At 43.5% G+C, this 26,076-nt stretch overlaps 1 protein-coding gene and 1 long non-coding RNA gene across 3 annotated transcripts in view; one reads left to right on the forward strand and one right to left on the reverse strand.

Annotated features, from left to right (window-relative positions):
• RGL1 (ral guanine nucleotide dissociation stimulator-like 1) overlaps positions 1-10,699 on the reverse strand; it is a 129,335-nt gene extending 118,636 nt beyond the window's left edge. For both annotated transcript variants that reach the window (XM_010853094.1, XM_010853093.1), the window contains exons 1-2: positions 10,534-10,699; positions 9,459-9,569 (exon numbers count right to left, since the gene is read on the reverse strand). In XM_010853094.1, coding sequence (XP_010851396.1) covers positions 9,459-9,520 — 62 coding nt within the window. In that variant the 5' untranslated portion in view covers positions 9,521-9,569; positions 10,534-10,699. The remainder of the gene's footprint in view (positions 1-9,458; positions 9,570-10,533) is intronic.
• Positions 10,700-23,581: 12,882 nt separating this feature from the next.
• The window catches only part of LOC104998079, a 5,758-nt gene continuing 3,263 nt past the window's right edge, over positions 23,582-26,076 (forward strand). Inside the window, exon 1 of the long non-coding RNA XR_826410.1 lies at positions 23,582-23,722. This is a non-coding gene — a long non-coding RNA (uncharacterized LOC104998079). The remainder of the gene's footprint in view (positions 23,723-26,076) is intronic.

Consider the following 26,076-nt stretch of genomic DNA (forward strand, 5'->3'; position numbering starts at 1 on the left):
GTTATCTCCATAAAGAATTTCAAGGACTGCAACTTTAATTAGAAGAGCCAGGACTATGAAGCATTTCATTTTCAGCCAATGTCAAATCTAGTTTCAATTATTTTTACCTACATCCATTACATGCACTTTTGTTAGAAATCGTCCACAGATTTTTAGCTCTGTCACCAGCAGTGACAGAAGTCACGGGCAGGAGAACAGCATCTGACTAAAGAACAGTTGCTACCAAGAGAGTTGCCAAAAGCCTCAGCTGATGGCTTTACTGACCAAAGACATTCTACTTTTAGCAGAAACGGTTTGTCTGTGGCCTTCAAATTGTCTTTAGAGTGATGAAGCTGGAAGGATCCAGCCTTGGCTTTGCTTTTATAAAAGATGAGGATGGGTATTAAAATCAGCAGGAAATGAAACAAAGGGAGAAAAGTTAAATTGCTCAATTCCTTGCTGAAAAGAGCAAATAAAGACTGTCTGGAGGAGTGTACATGGGAAGAGATTAACTGTGTGGAAATGAATGCAAATGAGTGGAACACAGATGGTACAAGCAATTAAACTCTAGAAAATGTAGGGTAATGATTCTGTGAGGGTGGAAGGATATACGGAGCCCCCAGCAACACACCATCTCACTCCCAACCACCACCGTCATTATCCTCAGAAGTCAGGCCTACACGGCATGATATAAAGATGGCTTTGAGGAACCAAGCCACGCAAAAACCCCATTCATCGAAACACAGTACACAGCCACCGTGGTGAAAAGGTGCAGGTGTTCCTACAGTGTTAAGCCCAAAGGATCAGCAGTAGAAGACACGCCTCTCTCTCTCTGCACAAGACTAATGGGATTTTATCCAAGGAGGTGTCTTCCACCTAATGTAATCTTTTCCTACCTTTATTCCTTCCTCCTTTCATTTATATTCTTTTTAAACTGAAGACAGTTCCTAAATAGAAGAAACTTAATCAATCACAATAACGACACAAGAGAAACCAAGCAAAAGAGACAAAGTTAGGCTTTGATCAGTTATACAGAAAGTAAAAGTGAAGTCGCTCAGTCGTGTCCGACTCTGCAACCCCGTGGACTGTAGCCCACCAGGCTCCTCCGTCCATGGGATTCTCCAGGCAAAGAATACTGGAGTGGGTTGCCATTTCCTTCTCCAGGGGATCTTCCCGACCCAGGGATCAAACCCAGGTCTCCTGCATTGCAGGCAGACGCTTTAACCTCTGAGCCACCAGGGAAGCTCCAGGAAGTTATATAGAAGAGGTCATGAAATGACATTAGAAAGATGCACCAAATCCTAAAAAAATACAATACCAAAAGACATTTCAATTTATGGTGTGTGCATGTCTGTGTGTGTGTATAAGAGAGAAAGATTAGGACTGTGGTAGGTGGAAAACTAAGGAAGCACTGTTTAGTCGCTCAGTCATGTTCAACTCTTTTGTGACCCCATGGACTGTAGCCCAACAGGCTCCTCTGTCCATGGGATTTCCTAAGCAAGAATACTGGAGTGGGTTGCCATTCCCTTCGCCAGGGGATCTTTCTTACCCAGGGATCAAACCCAGGTCCCCTGCATTGCAGGCAGATCCTTTATAGTCTGAGCCACCAGGGAAGCCCCAAAAGGAAGCATTAGATCTTACCAAATTTCTTCTTTTGTACGAGTAGAATCAGCGATCAGACTGAGCCTCTGAGAGTGGTCATGCCAACAGCCAGAATAAATAGAAAGAGTTTAAAGACATCGAGCAGGGAGAAAGAAAGAGACCAGAACACCTAACCATAAAATTTCTTGTGTCTCTAACAACACAATTATAACTTTAACTGCCGTTGTCTAAAATACAACTCTGTAATCATAGTCCTGTGGGTTCCATATTTATTCTCTCTCTGTGGCCTACAGATTCAATCTGTTTAGTTTGTAAGGAAACAGAAGACTTTAGAAGGAAAAAAAAAAAAAACACAGAAACCACAAGCTCTTCAAAGAACTCTGGAATCTGAGAAACAAGCAGTGCCTGCTGCCCCTCATTCATAAGCCAGATCCGAGACTACGTCTCTGGACAGAACACAGCAGGCACGCCTGGGTCTGGTCTTCAGGGCATGCCGACAGGACATTCGCTAGTGTTTACATGGAGCAAGCCTGCCTTGAAGTCCCCAGGACATTTCATCCAATGAGAAGAAGGTGCCGCTGACCCTAGAAAGCCAGAAGGCTTCTGACCTGCTCTCTGAACCCCAGGTGGCTAAGATCCACGCCTGCCAGGCCTCCTCTCATCAGCCTCTACTCCCACCACTCTCCCTACACTTCAGTTCAGTTGCTCAGTCGTGTCCGACTCTTTGCGACCCCATGGACTGCAGCACGGCAGGCCTCCCTGTCCATCACCAACTTCCGGAGTTTACTCAAAAACTCATGTCCACTGAGTCGGTGATGCCATCCAACCATCTCATCCCCTGTCATCCCCTTCTCCTCCTGCCTTCAATCTTTCCCAGCATCAGGGTCTTTTCAAATGAATCGGCTCTTCTTACCAGGTGGCCAAAGTACTGGAGTTTCAGCTTCAACATCAGTCCTCCCTACACCCCACCCTCTTTGCTCCACTGCCCCGGTTTCACCCAGGTCCTTGTCTTTTTCCTCAGTTCGTGACCACGTCAGCCTCCTTCCCTAGTCCAGCTCCTTCCCCTGGCATCCATCCCTCAGCTGTCAGTCATCTCTCTAACATGTAAATCTGACCCAGCCACTCTGCCAAAAGCCCTTCAGTGATGACAATCCAGTGCTCAGGACCAAGCAAATTCCACAGCTCAGCACAGACCTGGCTCCAGCCCTGCTCTCTGGGGTCCTTGCCCATCACTGCCCGCCCAGGCACCCCTCCCTCTTCCCCAGGGTGAGCCTCACAAGGGGCTCTCATCTCTGGCCCCCACGCTTTCTCCCACACTGTGCTCCCTGGCTGGAATGCCTGCCTCCAGTGCCCCCCACATCCTCACCTAACTCCTAATCATCCATCAATTCACCACAGAAGGACCCTGCTTCCGTGCAGCCTTCCAGGAGTGTGCACACCCACCTGATATACACACCACCCTTCTCAGCTCCCCTAACACCCAACGCTGATGTCTCACACAGCACTGGTCACACTGAGCACAATACATGGTAATTAGCTTACGTTTCTGTCTCCCCTACTACCTGAAATCTCCTGAAGAATAAGGGGTATGTCTTGTATCACTTTGGATTCCCAAGGTTTAACGGGGGTGTCTGGCATAAAGTAGGCTGTTGATCAATCAATGGATCCTATGAAAGGGGAGGTTAGCAGACTCCAATGCAGATGACAGAAACACACAGCGGCAACGGCAGCGAGGGAGTTCACAGTGGGTGTTTCACTAGCAATCAACCCAGAAACTGCCCAGACTCCAGATTCCAGATCAACTCTGTGGGGACAGCCACACTCATCAGCAACCCACACACGAGCCTGCTGAGCATCTCTCATGAAACAAAGCGACTCCCTATCTTCCCCCATTTCACCAGTATTTGCCTTGCTCTGTTCACAGACATCTTTTTTTTTTTTTTCCTTTCCTATGTGGGTAGAAATTTAAACGTTTTACTTATTTTAGCCTATTACTACGTATTTTAGTGCAAAATGTGTAGAGGTCCGTCACTACAGGATTCTGATTATGTAGAAAGGGGATACATACAAGGATATGCATGCTGTGGACAAAGGAAACCAAAATAAGTGGGATGGGGCAGCGGAGAATCCAAGCTAAGAGCTGAAGAGGAAAGGCGGAGTACCGACTTTACTCCTCGTCTTTCCGTGCTAAATTTAAAACCCCAGGAAATTTTTCTTTAAAATTTGACAGAAATAAGAATGAAATATGTTTATAATATTAATTTTATGGCACATATACTATGGGGCTTCCCAGGTGGCACAGTGGTCAAGAATCTGCCTGCCAATGCAGCAGACGGAGGAGACGCAGGTTCATCCCTGGGTCAGGAAGATCCTCTGGAGGAGGAAATGGCAACCTACTCCAGTACTCTTACCAGGATAATCCTACGCACAGAGGAGCGTGGCGGGCTATGGTCCAAGGGGTCACAAAGAGTCGGACACAGCTGAGCCCACACGTATACTGTAAGCACAGGAGTTAATGAGCCTCATGATTACACTGTTACGTATTTGCTGGGGACAGACATGTATCTTGAACTTGACTGAGTGTCCCCAGAACTGCTGAACTGAAATGGATATTCTTGGCTTACGTGCTAAATATTCCTTACACAGACCCCAGAAGATTCTGAAAGCAGTGAAAGCACTCAAGGTAACAACAATAGCTCAGGCAACTGAAATTTACCGTATCTTCTTGATGGGTGGAGGCCACGTGCCATAATATTGGATTATTTTAGAAACACGTTCCCATGGTCAACATGAAAAATACCAGTTGGTTCTTTTACAGATGGTTGCTAAATTTTGGAATTTACTTTCTAAAGCTTAAATTAAACATTCTGATATACCAGAATAAGGCAACCCAAGGGCCTGTTTTCCTAGATGAAAACAAGGATGACGAACTATAAACTGAGGGCCTCTCTAGGCTTATCCCCTAAAAATTCCAAAACCCTGCTCCTGAGCCCTCCAACCACACGACCACACATGATGGTAATGTTTGCCAACACTTTCTAACTTGTGCATCGCCTTTCTTTCTTCAGCACTCAATACAACTGGACCTCTGGGCTTTTAAAGGCAAGTTAATTCACTGCCATGATTTTTTTTTTTTTTTTGGTTAAAATGAATAATCACTACCTTTGTTTGGGCCCTGCTTTGTTATAGAAAGGATGTAAGACAGCTGTAATCATAGCTAATTAGTTTTTCTCACTCCCATGCACCCCTCTTCTTTATAAGCTAACATCTTCATGCTAATTTGGTTTTAAGTCCGGAGCAACCATACCTTCATATTTATCAAGATAATATCTGCCTCCCCAGAAGGCATGAAGCTTGATCCATTCATTCAACAAATACTGAGTTTCTGCCAACTAGATGGTCACAGTTCCCACTTCACAGGGCTTAGAGTCTAATGGGAAATACAAACAAACAGTTACAGCAGAGGAGGTAAATAAATGACAGAGAGATAAAGAATGCTTCTGGAACACGCAGAGGGGGTACCTCCTCCAGGCCAGGGAGATCAGAGAAGCTTCCCAGAAGTTAAGGGAGCTGAGAATTCAAAGAACTGTACGCCATTCAAAGGCATTGTGGATAGCAGGGCCACGGAAACACCAGCTAGACTCAGTCCCAACAGTCTACTCAAGTTGAGGTCAGCGTCTCCACCCAGACTGACTCGTGCTTACCTTCCCGCTACACTCACACGACCCACGAGGACCCAGAACAGAGTTCTAGTTCCTTTTATTTCTAAAGGCATTCTGTTTCTCCTGTCCCACTTCATTATCTTTACCAGCCTCCCAGCTATCAAATATTTTAATTCAACCCAACATGGGCCTCTGTGGGAGATAAACATGGGACGAAGGGCAGGGAGGCACTGGGGCCCCACACACGGGCCACAGAAGCCCAGAACCGAGAAAAGCCATGTGACTATCTGCTAACCATTCCACTCCCCACAGACCTTGCAGAGGTGACCGCACTCTTCCAATCCTGCCTGTGAAACAAATATCCCCACTATGAGATAACCTTGGGTTTGACAGATGTCTCTGGACCCTCAGCCTGTCATAGTCTGAAGACAGCAAAATGGGCTCTGGACACTGAAGCCCTTCCCCTTTCCTCCATCCATTTGAATAGTCCTCCTAAAATGGGACATTTCCTGCTTCCAGAGAATACTGATATTTTCCTAAATTGTTTCTACATTTCATTTTCAATGTATGACCACAACACTGGGACCAAAGCAGAATAATAACTTTTCACCATTTGCTCTTCCAAAAATTACTGGAAATTCTTCTACAAGCTTAATCGAACAGTTGGATACATTATTTTTAATGTCTCTTCCAGCCCTGAGATTTTTATGATTCTCTGACATAATCAGAACCATTTTTCTTTGAGGGTTATAGCTGGGTAAAATTATCCCAGGCTAAGATGTTATTGTAAAGAGAAAATTGAGTCAGTATTTCAATAATATTTGGTTTTTCAAAGTTGCCCAGCCTAACTTCACTGTCAGTGAGCGAAGTCGCAGCTGCATATACACTAAATCCAGCCTGGGCCATAGCTGGCTGTATACTTACAACTGAAGACAGAGGGTGTTACTTCAAAAGATCAACTGAACACAAAATTTCACAAACAAAACAAAGAATGTCCTCAACGTTTTGGATTGAATGGTACTTCACATCTAAGGATGTGTAATGTTTTTTGTTATTCTTCCCAAATTGGATCTTAATTCTGTTTTGTGATCAGAGTACTAGAAACTACAAAAGTTATACTCAGTCACTTTGTTGTTATCGTACGGATGCTAAGTCGTCTCCAAATCTTTGGGGATCCCGTGGGCTGTAGCCTCTTTAGGGACCCCGTGGACTGTAGCCCGCCAGGCTCTACATGGGATTTCCCAGCCAAGAATATTGGAGTGGGTTGCCATTTCCTTCTCCAGGGGATCTTCCCAGACCAGGGATGGAACCCGGGTCTCCTGCATTGGCAGGCAGATTCCTGGGAAGCCCACTCAGTCACTTAGGCTTTCCTAATTAGCCTTACAGACTTGTAATGAGCGCCCTACCCACCCTCAGGTGCTACATAAGCTCGCACGTCTTTGGTGCCCCACACTTTACACAGCCAAGATGGAGAGCTTATCAACAAGAAACACATCTTCACAACAAGTACCTCGATTTGCGGCTCAAGTTATCACTCAAGGCATAAAGAAAAAAAAGCTGCATGTCTTGCATCTTGAACCAGGTAATATGTAGGGGGAAAGTATATTATAAGCATCCTTGTTCTTCTGAGTCAATGCCTTCTTCCACTACTATGGAAGCAGCCTTCAGGTCCCAGGCAGCTCCTTGTTTAGCAAGGAACTAAATATTTGGGTTCAAATCCAGCCTCTACCACTTCCTAGCTGTGTGACCCCAGCAAGTGATTTAACTTCTCTGGACTTTAGTTTCCTCATGTGGAAAGAGATAATCACAACTCCACCTTTCCTCATGAACCATTGTCATATTTTGACATGAGCTCACCTCATCTCTGTCTCTGGTTCACTATAAACCCAGGTGCTTTGACATGAGGAATACGGTTGATAACATCGCAGTGACTTTGTATGGGGACAAATGCTTACTAGGATTATCATGGTGATCATTTCATAAATGTGTGCAAATGTCAAATCATCATGTAGCATATGGGACCACTAACACCGGAGTGCACATCAGCTATAGGTCAATAAGTCAGTAAATAAAACTGGTTGCTCTGAAGAATTCTGAAAGGGTGACTGGAAAAACAAGTATAGAGAAGCCACTCACAGGCCTAAAGAGAAAAGCTTTGTAATTGCTATGGCTCAATTGGTTGAGTCACTTTTAATTAAGTCTGGAATTTCCAAGGACAAAAACAGTGCTCCCCAACAGGACACCAAAGACAAGAAAACAAGGGGGATTGGGGTGGGAGGGTTCCTAGAACTGGTTCCTGAGCATGAGGGGTGATCACAGCAAATCATACTTTGTTGAAATGGGAGGAGGGGACAAATCCCTCCATCAACTAGAAGCAATCTTTTCACATATTTCCCTCTTGGTATTTCAGCTCTACTGCTAAATCCAGGATGAACCAACTCTGAGCTGGGCATAAATGTGAGGAGTCTGGGAGGAGGCAGAGAGAAGAGGAGTCCCGTGAGCACAATGGTCAGTGAGAATTACCAAATAACTGGGGACATCTAAATGAACCATACCTCATTGTGTTTGGGACCTACAGAGTTAACCTGTCCATTTTCCCTTGACTTACTCATTCACGGCTATTGCGTTTGGCCAAAAACTAAAGCTGTTGTCCAAGCAACATCAGTCTCATTATAAAGAGAGGAACAACCTGGCATCAGAAAATGTAATGACCCTTTTGAAGGCAGCTGCTTCAGAAGCTTGTGAATCATTTTGAAATACTCGGGCCAAACCACATCAGTACCGCATTTAAATAAAATGCAATACACGCAACCACCAAAAATAAAGTGATGACTTGTCAGAACTCTAGTTCTGCTTTTCCTATCAGGTCTGCTGGTAATGCATCTGATTAATTTCAAAATCATATTCTGAGTAAGGTACCTGCTTAATAAGTGAAGACCTCAGGCTTTCAAAGGAAAAGCTCCTACCTTTCTAGGCCATACCTGCAGATGCAACAACTGACTGCCCTAGAGCGTGGTACTTCAACCCCAAACACGCAGCCTGACTTGAAGCAGCTGGGGAAGCCCAAAGCAGTGAACTCCTGTGTCAGCAGCCCAGAAGACCCACGGAAGAGGAAATCATTGCTGCTGGCCATCCTGCCTTAAACTCCAGGAATTACAAGTCACATGCTGCCTCTGGTCTTAAAGCCCTGGGCAGTTTTGTTTCCTGTCCTCTTTCACACCTGACCTTTGACTGCTGCTCAAACTGAAAAAAAAAAAAAAAATGAATTTTCTGAAACCCAAAGCCAGTAGAGATTGGATGCTGGTGCATAATCTTCACTGTTCTCAAGCCCATCAGCTGTGAAGCCCGAGTATGGCCAGAATAAGGCCCAGGGAAACCACACTCCATCCTCTGTTCGCTTACCGCTATCTTCTTTCTCAAGGCTTATTTGTCACCTCTCATTGTTCTCAGAGGAGTCCTTCTACCTCCAGATGAAGAACTCATTCATTCTTCCACATAATGGTGTCTGCCCAGGCTTCCTACAGCCCCTTTAGTTGGGATATACTGAAGGATCCATTAGGAGATAATGATAACTCACATGATCTCACCCAATACTTTAAAATCTCAGCAGTGAGGCGGGGTCGGGGGGGATGTTGTTTATGGAAGCAGTGTTTCTCCAAATCCCCATCCCTCCACACACTAGACACATGAAGTGGTGGACACTAAATCCCGTGTAAAGGATGCAGCCATGGGAAATGCGCCATCCCCCATCAGAGGCCGATTTGGAGGACCAGCACCCCTGAGCATTCTGGGCACTTGGTAAAGGAACAGGAGTGGGAGAAGGGCTGTCAGGATCAAAAGCGGGGGAGACGGAGAGAAAAGGATGCCAGCGGGGCAAAACGGCTCTTGTCTGACTCGGTGCTATCTTCTGGTCCTGTTACTCTATGTTACTTTCTGCCACTCCACCCTCACTCTATTTTCCAAATACCTCAAGATGTTTCTAAGAGGTTCTAAATTATTGACAAACCTAAGGGAGATGCTTTGGAAAAGAATAAGCACAAAAACAGACTGGTATGGCTAGTGCAAACACTTGGTCATTGGCAGTTTCCTTTTTAAGGCCCGAAGAGAAGAAACGGAGGGAAAAAAAAAAAAAAACCTGCCTCTGCTAAATAATAATGATATTCACAGAAGAGGCCCTGCAAGTCCAAGGCTCACAGTCTCCCCAGCTTTACTCACCCCGAGCCATCTCGCTCCTTTATTGGCAGCCTGTTGAATCTGGACTCTTTTGAGGGTGACATGGTAAACAGCTCCTTCCTCTACCTCTTCACCCCAGTCCTGAATCGAGCTCTGCCAGGAGACAGGACAAAGAAACAGAAAATTTGTTTGTTTGTTTGTTCCCTCTTCACTAACCACAATCTATCCCTGCTGCTTCGCTGCTTACAACAGCACTCAGGGCATAAGACGGGCTGTTCAAAATAAACATTACAATCAGAGCAACATAAGACACACTGTGATAGACGGAATACTGAGATTTTCTTGGCCCCCCAGCTCTTTCCTATGCTATCAAGAGCCCAGGGCTTTTCCATTTAGTTATTCTTCCTAGATTCCTTCACGTATCTTAAATACCTTTTTAAAGTCTTTTTTTTTCTTTCTTAAAGAAACTGAAGTTTAGTCCTGGTTCACTTTTCCTCCTTAAATGAGAGGAAAAAGAATCCACTGGCAGAAAGAGTTTGTCTCTTTACAAGTGGCTCCGTTCTTGGAGCAAACTGCATTTTAAACTCTGCCACAAATAAGTGTTTAAAATGCTGAGTGCTCGCTCCTTTGGAACGAAATGCTTCGCATGTCTTTTTTCTCCTCTTATTGTTTGGTAACCCAGAAAGTTAGCGGGAGGGAAAAAGTTTTTATTTCCGTCAAATAACCTGGCAAGTGCAGAAAAAAGCAACACATCGGCTGTGTGCAGCGACCCCCTGGGTTTCCCTAAACTTGAAGTTTGTGTTTAAAGAGCCGCTGGGACTCAGAGGCGCTCCGCGGATCACCCAGACTCACAGACCTCTTGCCTGAAAAGTTTTCCTTTGCTGACATACATCAGCCCAGATACACCAAAGGCAACTGCTGAGAAAAATAAGTATGGTTTAAAGGCAGAAGACACGCAAAGAGGAAGGCGGAGAAAGCCGAGGGAGAAAGCTCTGAGCTCCAAAGTCTGGGATCGGATGGCTCCGCTCACTCCGAGGAGTCCAAAACCCGCCCAGAGAAAGCGGGAGAAGATTCCCCACCAGAGCAGCGTCGGGAGAAGGCAGAGAGTTCTCGTTACCATTTTAGCTTGCCAAAGCAATTTCATTCTCAGTTTTCTCTCCGGTGTGTGGACGCGGCATGATGCGCCCCGCTCCCAGGCGAACGCGATCCCCGCGCGTCTCCGCCGCGGCGCCTCCAAGCCCCGGCCCCGCGCGGCCGCCGCGCACGGAGCACAGACACGCGCCCGCCGCCGCCGGTGCGCGCGACTCGGCCACAAAGGGAGCGCGGCGAGCGAGCCGGCGAACGAGGGCGCCGCAGACTCCTCCCCACGCCACCCCGCCGCTCCGTGATGTCAGGCTTTCCTGTTTGTGCTCGGGAGCACACTCTCCCTTTCTGAAATCCCGCGGATAAAGTTAGCATGCCGTGATTTCTCCAGCTCTGAATGCGATCGGCAGCCAGCCACCCTTTCTAGTGGATCAGGTTTTCCTGATTGGCCACCAGGTGCCCTCAAAAGATCCGGGTGTGGTATCGGGGATCTAAGCGTGTTTTTCCTTCCCTCGCTCAAAGAAATAAAGGAGGAAGAGGTGCAAAAAGGGATGGGAGGAGGGGGTCGGATAAACGTCTTTTATCTGCTTGTTACCTATGGAATTTAGATTCAATCAGGGCGACCCCAGTGAGAATGGCAGTACTAGAAGCCAGGAAGTTTTTCATAAGGACAAAAAAAAAAAAAAAGAATTGGTCAGAGGGTATTCCAAAACGCACGCCCCAGGGTTGCGCTTGTCCTGAATCAGCACACCACCAACAGGAAATGGCTCTGGACGTCTTTCTACCCCCCATAGTTTAAGGCTCATCAACTGTAACTGGCCACTGTGGGAGGGAAAGGGGCAAAGCATGAGAGGGTTCTGCTGAGACTGACAGCGTGGAAATTGGGCCACCGGCGGCCCGGGAAGTTCCGTGAGTCTGTGAGTTGTCACCATGGGTTTCGTTGTCTGTACTGTAGGGACACAGTGGGATGATAACCTCGGCGAGAGAGCCATTCGGAGGACACTGCCGGAGGCAGTTTCGTCCTAACAGAAAGTAAATCAACAGCGAAATTCCAGATGATAATATAATCAAACATTGGCACATGACAGAATTCCATGCCAATTGCAAAAAAAAAAGTTTAGAGCACATGTCTTTTATACTGTTCTCCCCTAAATGAATTTAATAGCCTTTAAATTTTTTTAAAAGAAAGGCCTCTTACTAATTGCCATGCTAAGGCATAAGGCTGGGCTTTGGTTAATAATAAATATATTATGAACTGAAAAGCTAGAGAATCCAGTGTACTGGTGTTCCCAGGAAAGCAAAACTAAATGACAGTAAGGGTGCATCCAGGAAAAATAAAAAGATCTTTGGATACTTCAGAACTTCTCGAAGTCACTCAGCAAAGTTCCCCACAAACAACCAGAAACTATTGGACAGAAGGGATGCTCTTTTTATCAAGCTTTGATTATTTCTATTTTTACGAAAGCATGTAAACTTGACCTTTCAGTGACCACCAGCATAGAGTGTCCCCAGTGTCCAGAGGAAGACCTACCACCTGCCTCTTAAGCCATTCCAGGCCCACCCCATTCAGTGATCCTGAAGAACACAAGATACACCTGGGGACAGTTAAACAACCCATCAGATTAATTTCACAACTACTTTAACCTGATTTTTGGCTGTGACTTTGGAGATGACCCCTTACATTTTTCTAGTTCAGGGATATTAAGAAGTTTCTTCAAACTTGCCCCTCCCAGGAAGCCTTCTTGGACAGGGCAGCTTATAACTCACAAGGCTCCAGTCAAGTTTCAGATCTCATCAGCCTCCTCTCCACCAACTCCCTGGCAGACTACCTGATGAGTAAGGGGAAAAGAGGCTCCCAGCAGATGCAGCTTCAAATCCTGGTTTCACATTAAGTGTGAACTTGGGATCTACTTCCCTAGGCTTTCATTTCCTCATCTGTAAAATGGGACAAAGGCTTCCCTGATGGCTCTGGTAAAGAATCCACCTGCTGATTCAGGAGACATGGGTTCGATCCCTGGGTCGGGAAGATCCCCTGGAGGAGGAAATGGCAACCCACTCCAAAATGCTTACCTGAGAAATCTCATGGACAGAGGAGCCTGGTGGGCTACAGTCCATGGGGTCACAAAAGAGTTGGACACAACTTAGTGACTAAACCAGAACAATAACAAAATGGAACGAACATCTACCTCATAGAGTCTGAAAAAGGATTAAATGCAATATGTATACAACTCATCTAGGGCATGATCAAAAAAGCTCCATTCCCTTATTATTATTGCACTTCCTCCCAAACTGCATTTTCCCAGACTCACTGAAAAGTTGTACGTACGCAATGTGCGGAAATCTAAAATGATGTCTTCTCACTAAATAATTTCAGAGAGATTTTCCAAGAATAACTACTTGTATTTATACCTAATCATGTACGTGATTTTGTCCAAATGTTAATCCTCAAAAAAAGGCTGGCCGGTTTTCTGCTAGACAGAACAATGAAGTGTTGCAGTTTACAATTTTTAAATATTTATTTTAAAATATTCCACCTGCAGGCAGCTCAGCCAGTATTACCTTATTACATACTTTTGGGTTAAAATACTCCTAATCAGTATCTGGGGAGGATAAATCAGTAAGCCATTTATAACTAAGTTTGAATTTATTTACTAGATTAATCTACCTATGACTTTATATAGTTCTAAAAGAACAGGTCAAGTTTTATTTAAAAGATATCAGCAGTTCATCTTTCATCTCCTTGGTTAAGTTTATTCCTAGGCATTTTATTCTTTTCAATGCTTTTTTAAGTGGGACTGTTTTCTTAATTTCATTTCCAGATTGTTCATCATTAATGTATAGAAATGCAACTGATTTTCATATATTAATTTTATATCCTGTGACTTTACTCGATTCATTTGTTAGTTCTGGTAAGTTTCAACAAATAGTGCTGGGAAAACTGGATGTGCACACGCAAAAGAATGAAACCAAACACGTCTAACATCATACACAAAAATCAACTCAAAATTAATTAAAGACTTAGGCAGAAGACCTGAAACTATAAAATTCATAGAAGACTACATAAGGGGAAAGCTTCATAACATTGGTGTTTGCAATGATTTCATGGATATGACACCAAAACCAGAGGCAACAAAATCAAAAATAGACATGTGAGACTACATCAAACTAAAACACTTCTGCACAGCAAAGGAAACAGAGTGAAAATTCCACCTATGGTATGAGAGGAAATGTTAGCAAGCAACATCTGATAAAGACTTAATATCCATAATATATAAGGAACTCCCATAACTCAATGGCAAAAGTAAGAATAACTGAATTTTTATTTTTATTTTTTCAAGATATATATATATATTTTTTTAATTTTATTTTTAAACTTTACATAATTGTATTAGTTTTGCCAAATATCAAAATGAATCCATCACAGGTATACATGTGCTCCCCATCCTGAACCCTCCTCCCTCCTCCCTCCCCATACCATCCCTCTGGGTCGTCCCAGTGCAGGATACTAGATGCTTGGGGCTAGTGCACTGGGACGACCCAGAATAACTGAATTTTTAAATGGGCAAAGGACTTTAAAAAACACATTTCTCCAAAGATGTACAAATGGTCAACAGTTCTGTGAAAAGAAGCTCATCATGACTAATCATCAGGGAAATGCAAATCAAAACCAAATAAGATATCATATCACCTCACACCTCTTAGGATGGCCATTACTTAAAAAAAAAAAAGAAAGAAAAACCACACATGTTGACCAGGATTTGGAGAAAAAGTGACCCTTGGACACTATTGGTAAGAAAGTCCATTGGTACAGCCATTACAGAAAACAATGTGGAGGTTCTTCAGTAAATTAAGAATAAAACTGCCATACGATCCAGCGATTCTGTTACTGGGTATTTATCCAAAAGAATTTAAATCAAGATCTTAGAGAGACCTGAGTGCTCCTACACTCATTGCAGCACTGTGTATAATAGCCAAAATGTGGAAACAATGTAAATGTACATCAGCGCATCAATGGATAAAGGTGTGATATATACAGACCACAGAATATTATTCAGCCTTGAAAAAGAACGACATCTTGTCATACCAAACTACACAGATCTCCTTGGACTGCAAGGAGATCCAACCAGTCCATCCTAAAGGAAATCAGTCCTGAATACTCACTGGAAGGACTGATACTGAAGCTGAAACTCCAGTACTTTGGCCACCTGCTGCAAAGAGCTGACTCATTCCTGATGCTGGGAAAGATTGAGGGCAGGAGGAGAAGGGGACAACAGAGCATGAGATGGTTGGATGGCATCACCGACTCAATGGACATGTGTTTGAGTAAGCTCTGGGAGTTGGTGATGGACAGGGAAGCCTGGCGTGCTGCAGTCCATGGGGTCACAAAGAGTCGGACACTTCTGAGCGACTGAACTGAACTACACAGATGAACCTAGACGCCATTATGCTAAGTTAAATAAGCCAGTCACGGAAGGACAAATACTGCAAGATTGCACTTACATGCGGTATCTCAATTAATGAAAGTTGTAGAAGCAAACAGTAGAAGGGTGGTTGCCAGGAGCTAGAGGAGGGGCAAATAAGGAGTTGCTCTTCAGTGATGAAAAAGTGCTAGAGATCTACTGTACAGTATTATGTTTATAGTTAACAGGAACTATACACTTGAAATTTGTTAGCTGAGGGGAAGGGAAGGAAATCAGAAAATATCTATTCTTAAAGCAGTAGGATGTTGCTAGGAATAGTTTTATGTCACCATATTTGGTGGTCATTGGAAGTCAGAAGCAATAGAAGATTCTTAGGATATGACAGGAAAAGGGAAGACGTACGGAAGAACCCCAAATGAGAGACAGAAAAAATTTTTTTTCTTGCTCAGGGCCAATAAATAGAGAACTGGTAACAGCAAACGTAAGCAGCTTGTGTGCAGATTCTTTAAGAGAATCTATCAAGAAATGGAAATACAGAGTTTATATATTCCATTCATTTATTTAGTCATTGGCTTCTATGACATCATGCTTTTCTAGATTTTACTCTACATCTCTGGCTGCAAGAAAAAAGTGAAAATATAAAAATTGTGATAGTATAGTTATGTATGTAGGTTGACATGGAGTAATACTTATGTGCCTAGGTAAATGATGAGACACTTGTTATATCTCAACCTAGAGCTTGACCTTCTCTACTCACAGCCTTGTCCTCATATTTCCTTTCATGCCTATCGTGACTGTTAAATAAACTATCCTATGTAAAGTAGCTAACAGAATAAACTATGCTAAATAAAGCACCTGAGAGAGTGCTTTTGGAACATAGGCGGCCTTGAATAAAAACGTATCTTCTTCTCTCCCTACCCCCACACTCTTTCCCTTTAGTGTAATTCTGTGTTCATTTACTGCATTTGGTTTGCAATCTGCATGTTCTTTAGATGTCTGCTCAGGTAATAGACTGTACTGTGTGACAGAAGAGTCAGAGCAGTGCGAGTATAATAGACATTGTACTTGGAGATAAGTAGGCAAAAACTTGTCTTAAATATGCAACATCAGCATAAGATAGAAATGGGAAGACCAAGGCTTTGTCCTCAAACTCACTGCTGGACTGTGATGTCCTGCACCCAGTTGAAACTATAGAGGAAAACAGTCCAAAGACAGCAACAGTAATAATAACAACAGCTACGTGAAAAAAGCTAAATAACTCAGAGGTCACGATTCTCCTTCCACACATTAGGACTGCTGAGTGCATATTGCCTCTGCTTTCCAAAAGCCCTTACCTAAACAGATGAGCTTGAAAAATTTTCCCACTTTTGAGTGGAACTGATAATAGCCACTTTGCACCATTTTATTCACAAACTATATATACCTTTAGCATTCCATGCATGCACGCTCAGTCACTCAGTCGTGTCCGACTCTTTTTGACCCCATAGACTGTAGCCTGCCAGGCTGCTCTGTCCATGTTATTGATTCTCCAGGCAAGAATACTGGAGTGGGTTGCCATTTCCTTCTCCAGAGGATCTTCCTGACCCAGGGATCAAACCCACAACTCCTGCATTGGCAGTAGGATTCTTTACCACTGAGCCACCTGGAAAGCTTAGCTATCTGTAGGTCCCTAAAAAAAACTTTTGGTGAGGTACATAAACAAATAAATCTGTTACTTCTTCTTAACTCCTTCCCCCAGCTATATCAAAGGTTTGTCCAAATGTAAACCACTTAATCCTCTCAACATCCCTATGAAATGCTTCCCCCTAGTCTTCAGGCTTATAAGCTATGTTGCTCATTAACTTTCCTTCTTCAGCCTTCCACCATCAGCCAGGCATCCTGCTATGGTCGTTTCTAGCTCTGCTAAATGGGGTTGCTCCATTTACCGACTCTTTGCTTGAACTTTCAACCTTGCTTTGCAAAAGGCAAGGAACCGGTCATGCTTAGTTAAAGATGGCCAGTCCTCCAAACACTCAAAGCAGTAGAGAGTTGTACTATTTTCTGAGAGCCCAAAGTTATTTTTACTAATTATCACGGACATACTATGAGGTAGGAGTTAAAATTTTTCTGTGCTCTGTTATTAGGGAGTTATTTATTTAGGCAAGCAAATTACAAGTCAATTTTAGACGGACCCACTACAACCAAAGAAGGGGCTGCCTTAGGGGGTAGAAAATGGAGACAGAAGAAACATAAATAGCACTTGACAGATGGCAGGCCAATGGCAGAAGACTCCTCTGGCCACGATGATAAATGCTTTTCAACTAATAGTTTACCAGTTGGGGGTGGTTATTCTTAATTGTTGATGAAGCTTTCCTGAGGAGGAGGTTGGTTACTGGAATACTGTTTTGTAAGTTGGGCTAATAAGCATTATAAGCTCATCTAATTACAGATTTCTGTAAAGGACATCCAGAAATGTGTTCACATGGTTGAAAAGATCAAAACTTAGAACAATCAGCTCAGACATAATGGCAGGTCCCTGTGATATGTAACAAAACATTCTACAAAATGGGAGATGGGTGACCTAATGCCAGGATGGGCTTTGACCAAGATTCTGGAAGAAGTTACTGGGCAATGAGCCAAATTATATCTTGTTTCAGGCCTAAAGGAACCTCTTTTTTTTCCATAATATATTGAAGTGGTACCGAAAACCCAAATAAAGCTGCTAGAACACATAGTCAGAGACACCTAGATTTGAGTCCAAATCAATCCAGTTCTCTCGGAGGCAAGGTCTCATCCCTAAGTCTGTAAAAAAACAGGGATATAAACACCTTCCTCATTGGCTCAGAGCGAGAATTAAATGAGTCTTTGGCACAGTATCTGGCACCATAGTTAATACTCAGTTAGGGTTGTTGATGGTGATAATGGTGTCAAGTCAATAAGTTGCAAAAGCTACAAGAGACTGACTACATGAAAAATCAGACCTATAGATTGAGTCGCTCAAGATTTTGCAGACTGAAGCAAAAACTTCATGATACAAAGAACCAGACTGGTTAGTCAGTGAGCAACATCAAGTCTCTATATGGCACAGAAAAATACTAAGCTTTGTGTCCTCTCCTACCTCAAACTACCTCCATGCAGGGATCAGACGAATCTTTTCAAATCACCATACCATCACCTCCTATTCTTATTTTTTCTCAATTTATTTCTTTTTAATTGAAAGATGATTGCTTTACAATATTGTGTTGCTTTCTGCCATATAGCAACATGAATCGGTCATAGGTATACATATATCCCCTCCCTCTTGAACCTCCCTCCCACATCCCACCTCATCCCACTCCTCTAGATGGTCACAGATCCCCTGTTTGAGTTCCCTGAGTCATACAGCAAATTTCCACTGGCTACCTATTTTAAATCCCTCTAGTAGCTCCCCATTGCTAAGAATAAAAACCTAAATCCTTTTCATATTCCATAAAGTCTTGCCCAGGCTGGCCTCTTCCACTTCACTTTCTATACACTCTCCGGGCTCAGCGACCCCAGTCTTTCTTTCTTTCTTGTTTGTTTACTTGACTGTGCCAGGCCCTAGTTGCAGCACACAGGATCCTCAGTCTTCACTGTGGCATGTGGGATCTAGTTTCCTGACCAGGAAAAAACACAGGCTTCCTGCATTAAAAGCATGGAGTATTAGCCACTGGACCACCAGGGAAGTCCCCCACCCCAGTCTTCTTTCAATGTCTTGACCATACCTGGCTCCCCACCATCACAGAACCTTTACTCATGTGATTCCCTCTTTGGGGGACATTCCTCCTTCCTCTCCTCTCCCACTTGGGCTAAATCACCCTATTATGTGCTCTCATGGCACCTTTTCCCTTTGCAGTTCTATCACATTTGTAATTTTTCATCAAATTGTGTGATTATTTGATAAATATCCATTTCCCCCAAACTCTATGAAGGCAGAGGTAATGTCAGTTTTCTCATCATTGTACTCCAGCACCTCACACAGTACCCAACACATGGTAGATGCTCAATAAATAACTATTCGACCTATTAACAGAGAGATACATAGATAAATTCATGCTATAAATTCAGCAAGTGCTTAGTCATTGTTGCTGAGTAAATAAATATAAATTTAATATAAATAAATATAAGTATAAATTTTCTTGGGCTCCAAAATCACTGCAGATGGTGACTGCAGCCATGAAATTAAAAGACACTTGCTCCTTGGAAGAAAAGCTAGGACAAACCTAGACAGCATATTAAAGAGCAGAGACATTACTTTGCCAACAAAGGTCTGTCTAGTCAAAGCTATGGTTTTTCCAGTAGTCATGTGTGGATGTGAGAGTTGGACTGTGAAGAAGGCTGAGTGCCGAAGAATTGATGTTTTTGAACTGTGGTGTTGGAGAGACTCTTGAGAGTCCCTTGGACTGCAAGGAGGTCCAACCAGTCCATCCTAAAGGAAATCAGTCCTGGGTGTTCATTGGAAGGACTGATGCTGAAGCTGAAACTCCAATACTTTGGCCATCTGATGTGAAGAACTGACTCTTGGAAAAGACTCTGATGCTGGGAAAGATTTAAGGCAGGAGAAGGGGATGACAGAGGATGAGATGGTTGGATGGCATCACTGACTCGATAGACATAAGTCTGAACAAGCTCCGGGAGTTGGTGATGAACAGGGAAGCCTGGCGTGCTACAGTCTATGGGGTCGCAAAGAGTCAGACACTACTGAGCGAGTGAACCAAACTGACCATAAATAAATCGTAGATATTAACTCTACCTTAAGGTTGCTTATACTCTAGAAGCAGAAAAGGAACATAAAGGGAAAAAATAAAAAATGACTTTACAAAACCACAGATCAGCAGGTACAGATTTAGAGAGCAGGGTACTGAGCAGTGTGTCTCTAAGAGGAAGCTGAGAAAAGGGGCCAGGAGGTGAGTGCCCTTAAAGGACTCCCAGATAATTACAGTTTTTATTAAGGCTGTGTTACCACTAGCTTTGAAGGAAAAAATAAAAAAAGCAATATGTACTGGAAGGAAGAAAAGGAAGTCTTCCAGTAGGAAGAATAGAAGCTTCAGAGGATAATAATTGCTTAGAAAAGTGGCTAATGTAGTCCAGGGAAATTAAGTTTAAATAAAGAAGTTGGTTGGTGGACATTCCTGGTTTGATTTAAGAGGAAATTGAAATTATTAAAGAGTGTGAACAAGATGATTCTAATACTTGTCCAAAGGATGGCTTAGAGGTAATAAAGTGGAGTGGTAGGGTCATCGGGTAGGAAGCTATTACAGTCATGTACTTGCCAAATAATCAACACCTAGGCTAAGACAAGACAAGGATTTTGAAATAGAGTCTGAATGACATTTTGGAAAAACAAATGTTGCAACTTGAGGATAGGCAGCATGTTGCAAGGAAATGAAGAGGGGGAAAAAAAAAAGATCTGCAAATTTTTAAGAGTGGGACACTGAGATTGTGGTAGAGACATGAAAACAAAGAGAAAATGGCATTTTGCTGTGGGTTAAAATATGATCAGTTCAGTTATGGAGAGAAAGAAAATAGAGATATTGAAGTGATGGGAAGGAAAGATAAAGACTAGAAATGGAGAAAGTGAGTTGCAAGTTAGTACGTATAGGAAGTTGTTTGAAATCACTAACGCACATAATTCTCCCTCCTAAACAATCTCAAAATGCGTCTACAACTGAAGATGACCAACAAAAGTAACCAGAAGACGAGAGAGAGAGGGAAGCGGAACCGGGAGAGCTTGGGTTTTATGGAAACTAAGCCTGAAAGGAAAGCCTACTGCCACTAAAACTTCTCAAACACACTAAAATCAATCTTGGAATACAGGCAGTGAACTTTGGAATCCTTCAATGACTAAAATTTACTTTCTGTCATCATCACAAGATGCTGCACATATTTGAAAAGGATTTTCCCTGTTTAAAGACATACAAATGTTTTTTTTTAATTTAATTATCACTAGTTATTCTAGTCTGTGACACGCTTCAATAAAATGTAACCAAAGTTAATTGAAAGTCCTAGTGTGGTCAGTTACATAACACCAGAATTGCTGAATAGCTTAAATGTGGTGTTTTCCCAGAAATATTTGTCTTTTGGATGAAACCAAGAATGGAAAGTTTCTGCCCTAAAGGAGAACTTTGGAGAAGGTGGAAAGAAAAGAAAAACATATATGATGGAAATCTAACTTCCATCATAATTAACCCAAATGCTGCAAGTATGGTAACTACTCACGCAGAAAGACACAAGGACACAAAGAAAAGTAAATCTCACTGTTTTAGAGAGTTACTTGTGAGCCATATATCAATTAGATGTCTTTAAAAATCAGAAAATATCTCAAACATTGCCTTTGCCAGGAACAAATTTTAGACAGCTTTTTGGTTCTTGTTATTTTCCTGTTAAACTGGCAGAATCAACTGGTACTAACTCAAACTTATCCTGTTTTGTCTAGGACATGAAGTGAGGTCTATAGAATGAAAATGTATTTAGTTCAGGGCAGGAGGAGGGAAGGAGTTATAACCCTTGGTTGATTCAACTTCTTCTAGATAGAATAGCGGATGCTCTAGACAGCTGCCTATCCTGGTTTTTCTTCCCTTTCCATCCAGAGATAATGGGTACGTGTGTGTGTGTGTGTGTGTGTGTTGTGGAAAAGGGGAGTTTGGGATGCATGCAGTGGGAGGTAGGGTCTTGGGTGAGGTGTGTGTGTGTCTGAACTGAGTGAGTGTGTATGTATTATAGGATGAGAGAATTGATAGAGTAGATTGGCCTTCGTCTTGAACCTTAATCATAAAAATCTCATGATTTCTCTCCAGAATAATATAAATTCAACAGAAAGGCACTGTAAAGAAATGACAGTACAACTGTAAGTTATATGGCAACCTTAGAACAAAATAAGTAATATACATTTGCTTATAGTCAAATAGATAATATAACATTATTCGAAGGAATTCCTCTCTGGTAGCTGGTCAGGATGCCTTGCTGTGAAGTCAGTGTGTCCTGCACCTCAGAAAATCACACCACCCTTGGCTGAAGGCTCATGACCTTAGCATGAAGACCAGCTGGCATTCCTGGCATACATGCCCAACTCAGACTAAGTCCTTGGTCCTCGCCACCTGCAAAGGATGGGCAAGCAGTGGGAAATGCCTCAACGTGATTAGTCCTAGAAATCAGTATCAGACTCGAACTGTCCAAAGAGGGTCCAGGGGGTCTTAGAATCAGTTTCAGGTTCCCAGGATTCCAGGGCTAAACTGGACCGCCCAGGATTTTGTTGTGACCATGAACCATGCAAAAGCGCATCGTCTTGGGGTTGTGGAGATCAGATCAAGACAGAAGCAGCCTGACTCTGACTATCGTCTCATAGAACACAGCTGCCATCACCACAGTGCTGGACAGCCTGTCTCTGGACTATTCTGTGGGAGAGAATTAGAAGTCTTTCTTGTTTAAATTGTTGTGAATTTGGCTCTCTGTTACAAGTAGCCAGACCTACATTCTAATTAATATACCTGTTAAATAGAACAGAAATCAGTAGAAAGTCACTTAGCCAAAGGCTAGATCATAATATTCTAAGACTGATTCTCATGTACTCTGATTCTGAAATTGTTCTGGGCTCTCAAAGGGATTCTTTTACCCATTTATGAATCCTGTGCAATGAATATTTGCATGTTCACTACAAAGCAGGCACTGTGGTAGGCACTGCAGAAATAACTTTCAACAAGACAGTCCTGGTGAATGCCTCCTGGCACTGATGGATTAGAGGGAGAAACAGAACAAATCACCTACATGACAGGACGCTAAGTGCAGAGAGAAGGGATACTGTTGGAGTACACAGGCTGAGCCCATAGGATTTCAGGGGTTGCTTCCCGGAGAAAATGATCTCCACAGTGAGCTGGGAGAGCTGAGATGGACTCAGAAGTAGGAGAAGAAGTGGATGAGGGAAGAGGAGCAAGCAATCCAGGCAGAGGGAGCAGAACAGGGGAAGGGCCAGGACTCAGAGGGGTCACAGATCAAATAGAACCCTGGGCATGGCCTAGTTCATCAAACATGCCAAATATGAGGGAACTACACATTTTTCCTAAAAAAGAAGTAGCACTAATTGGCTTAATAGTAGAACATACAAGAGACATGGGTTAGATCCCTGAGTCAGGAAGATCCCCTAGAAAAGGAAACGGCAACCCACCCCAGTATTCTTGCCCGGGAAATCCCATGGACAGAGGAACCTGGTGGCCGACAGTCCTTGGGGTCACAAAGAGTCAGACATGGCTGAGCACAATATAGTAACTGGACACATGTTCCTTGGAAACATTAAGTATGCTTTTGTTTTATTTTATATAATCCCATAATTCCTCAAATAATTCTCTGGAAAGGGTCAGGTAAATAAATAACTATTTTAAGGCTTTAACAGAGCACGTGCTATGCGTAAGGTGCCAACTGCACATCCTGGTCCCAGGTCTCAAGTCAGGGAGGCAAACAAGGGAATGACCAAAGCCAGCAGGCAAGAGGAAATGGTATGCCTGTGAGCTTCTGGGCTTCCCTGCTGGCTCAGTGGTAAAGAACCCACCTGCCGATGCAGGAGATGCAGGTTCTATCCCTGGGTTGGGAAGATCCCCTGGAGGAGGAAATGACAACCCATTCCAGTATTCTTGCCTGGAAAATCTCAAGGACAGAGGAGCCTGGTGGGCTACAGTCCACAGGGTCACAAAAAAGACAAGACTGAAGCGACTAAACAACAAACAACAGGAAACCATACAGACTCCAAATTCCAAATCAGAATGCGAGTGTTACAGTTTGTTCTGCTTGGAATAGCCATCTGAGCACAAACAGGTGAGAGTCCAGTCCCTGGCAGGGAGTGGGGATACAGGCTGGTTGGAAGGACCTCTTGCAAGTCCACCTTGGGAATACTCGGAGCTGGTGTGACCCCTGACCGGGGAATGAGAGAGAAGAGTGAGGTCTCTTTCAAGGGAGGAAAAAGCAACTTTAGAGATGGTGAATGATGTGAGCCTCCTGACGGAGACTTGAAGGACAAACAGAATGTCTAGGTGGAAGGGGAAGGATTTGAGGGGAGCAGAGCAGAAGAGGAGAGAGAAGTCTGAGCAGAAGGATTTTGGGCATGAGCCAAAAATAAATAAATAGAGTTTAAAACATAGACTTCAAGGCACAGAGCACCACAAGAGAAAGAGACATTTCATAATGCTAAAAGGGGCAATGTATCAGGAAGATGAGTATAAATGTATATGTAATTGATTCGACAGATTGAAAAAATAAAAATGTGAGCCCAAGCTTGACTTCCCTGGCTCAGACAGTAAAAAGTCCGTCTGCAATGCAGGAGACCTGGGTTTGATTCCTGGGCCAGGAAAATTTCCTGGGGAAGGAAATGGCAACCCACTCCAGTATTCTTGCCTGGGAAATTCCATGGACAGAGGAGCCTGGCGGGCTACAGTCCATGGGATCGCAAAGAGTCAGACACAATTGAACGCCTAACACTTTCAAACTTGCAGTCAAATGTGAGGCCATCCCAGACCAGGCAGAGGGAAGGAGGCCACCCAGCCCCCTCACACCACACATGCACACTCACCCATCGCCCCTCTGGCTCACTGTCTCACCAGAGCATTCATTCCTCAAGTCATATGAATGGAAAGGTGTAACTTCAACCAGTGTAGGCTGTCCAAGTTCCTCTGTGCTCTGGTGGTTTGAGATTTACATCCCTGACGTAGCTCAGAATTATGTATAATTTAGTCACTACAGCATGACTGTCATCTGTTTACAGAAATAAATATCTTTGGATTGGTAATCACTAACGCTTTCTGTCATTTTGCAGTTTACGAAATGATTCTACACACATTAGTTCTCTTAATCCTCACGACTCCCAAAAGTAGAGGTATCACTATCTCCATTTTATGACTTAAGAAACTGAAATGTCACAACTGCAAAGACAATATAAATGCTTAGAGCCAAGTCTTTTGACTCCAAATATCATGCCACTTTCAAAAGAATACATTTTTATTTCCAGAACATTTGTCTACATTCTTGTTTGTATGTTTTTAGGACTTATGGCACCTCATGAAGTACATTAGTTCTTCATGGAAAAAAAAGTTTAAGTGTTAGCTGCTCAGACGTGCCTGACTCTTTTGCTACCCTGTGGACTGTAGCCCTCCAGGCTTCTCTGTCCATGGAATTTCCCAGGCAAGAATATTAGAGTGGGTAGCCATTCCCATACCCATTAGTAATCAGAGGTGTATCCACACAGTTGCCAGCTGTCAAGAATTATGTCCTCACTGATTCTTTCATGAGTTTTTTATCCTTTTCGTGCCCGGGGCCCCTATCCTGGCTCGGGTTCCTCAGACCTGGCACAACGGCCCCATTCATTCATTCAGACGATCACGCAGGCAGCCATTACGCTCCAAGTACTGTGCTGACTGCTGGGCAAACTGGAGGATCGACACAGAGCCCTGCTCTCAGAGGGCTTACCATCTTAGGAAGGAGAGAGACCAGGATACGGGGATCGACATAGAGCCCTGCTCTCAGAGCACTTACCGTCTTAGGAAGGACAGAGGACAGGATATGGAGATTGACACAGAGCCCCTGCTCTCAGAGGACTTACCGTCTTAGGAAGGACAGAGGCCAGGATATGGAGATAGACACAGAGCCCTGCTCTCAGAGCACTTACCGTCTTAGGAAGGACAGAGGCCAGGATATGGGGATCGACACAGAGCCCCTGCTCTCAGAGGACTTACCGTCTTAGGAAGGACAGAGGCCAGGATATGGGGATCGACACAGAGCCCCTGCTCTCAGAGGACTTACTGTCTTAGGAAGGACAGAGACCAGGATACGGGACCTTGTAAAAAGAACGCGGGAATGCTTTTTGGAGGGACACGACTGAAGTGACTTAGCAGCGGCGGCAGCAAGGTAAGACCCCTAGCGTCGAGAGGCTCTTAATCCAGAGTTAAGAAGTCAGGGATGTCTAAAGCTGAGACTTTAATGGGAAGCAAAAATAAGCATGAACATTTTCAACAGTTCGAGAACCATGAACTTCCAGATGTTCAATCTGGATTTAGAAAAGGCATAGGAACCATAGATCAAATTGACAACGTCTGTTCGTTCATCGAAAAAGCAAGAGTGCCAGAAAAACATCTACATCTGCTTTACTGATTACGCCAAAGCCTTTGACTGTATGGATC

Source organism: Bison bison, unplaced genomic scaffold (assembly GCF_000754665.1).
Source record: "Bison bison bison isolate TAMUID 2011002044 unplaced genomic scaffold, Bison_UMD1.0 scf7180017864322, whole genome shotgun sequence".
Lineage (NCBI taxonomy): Eukaryota > Metazoa > Chordata > Mammalia > Artiodactyla > Bovidae > Bison > Bison bison.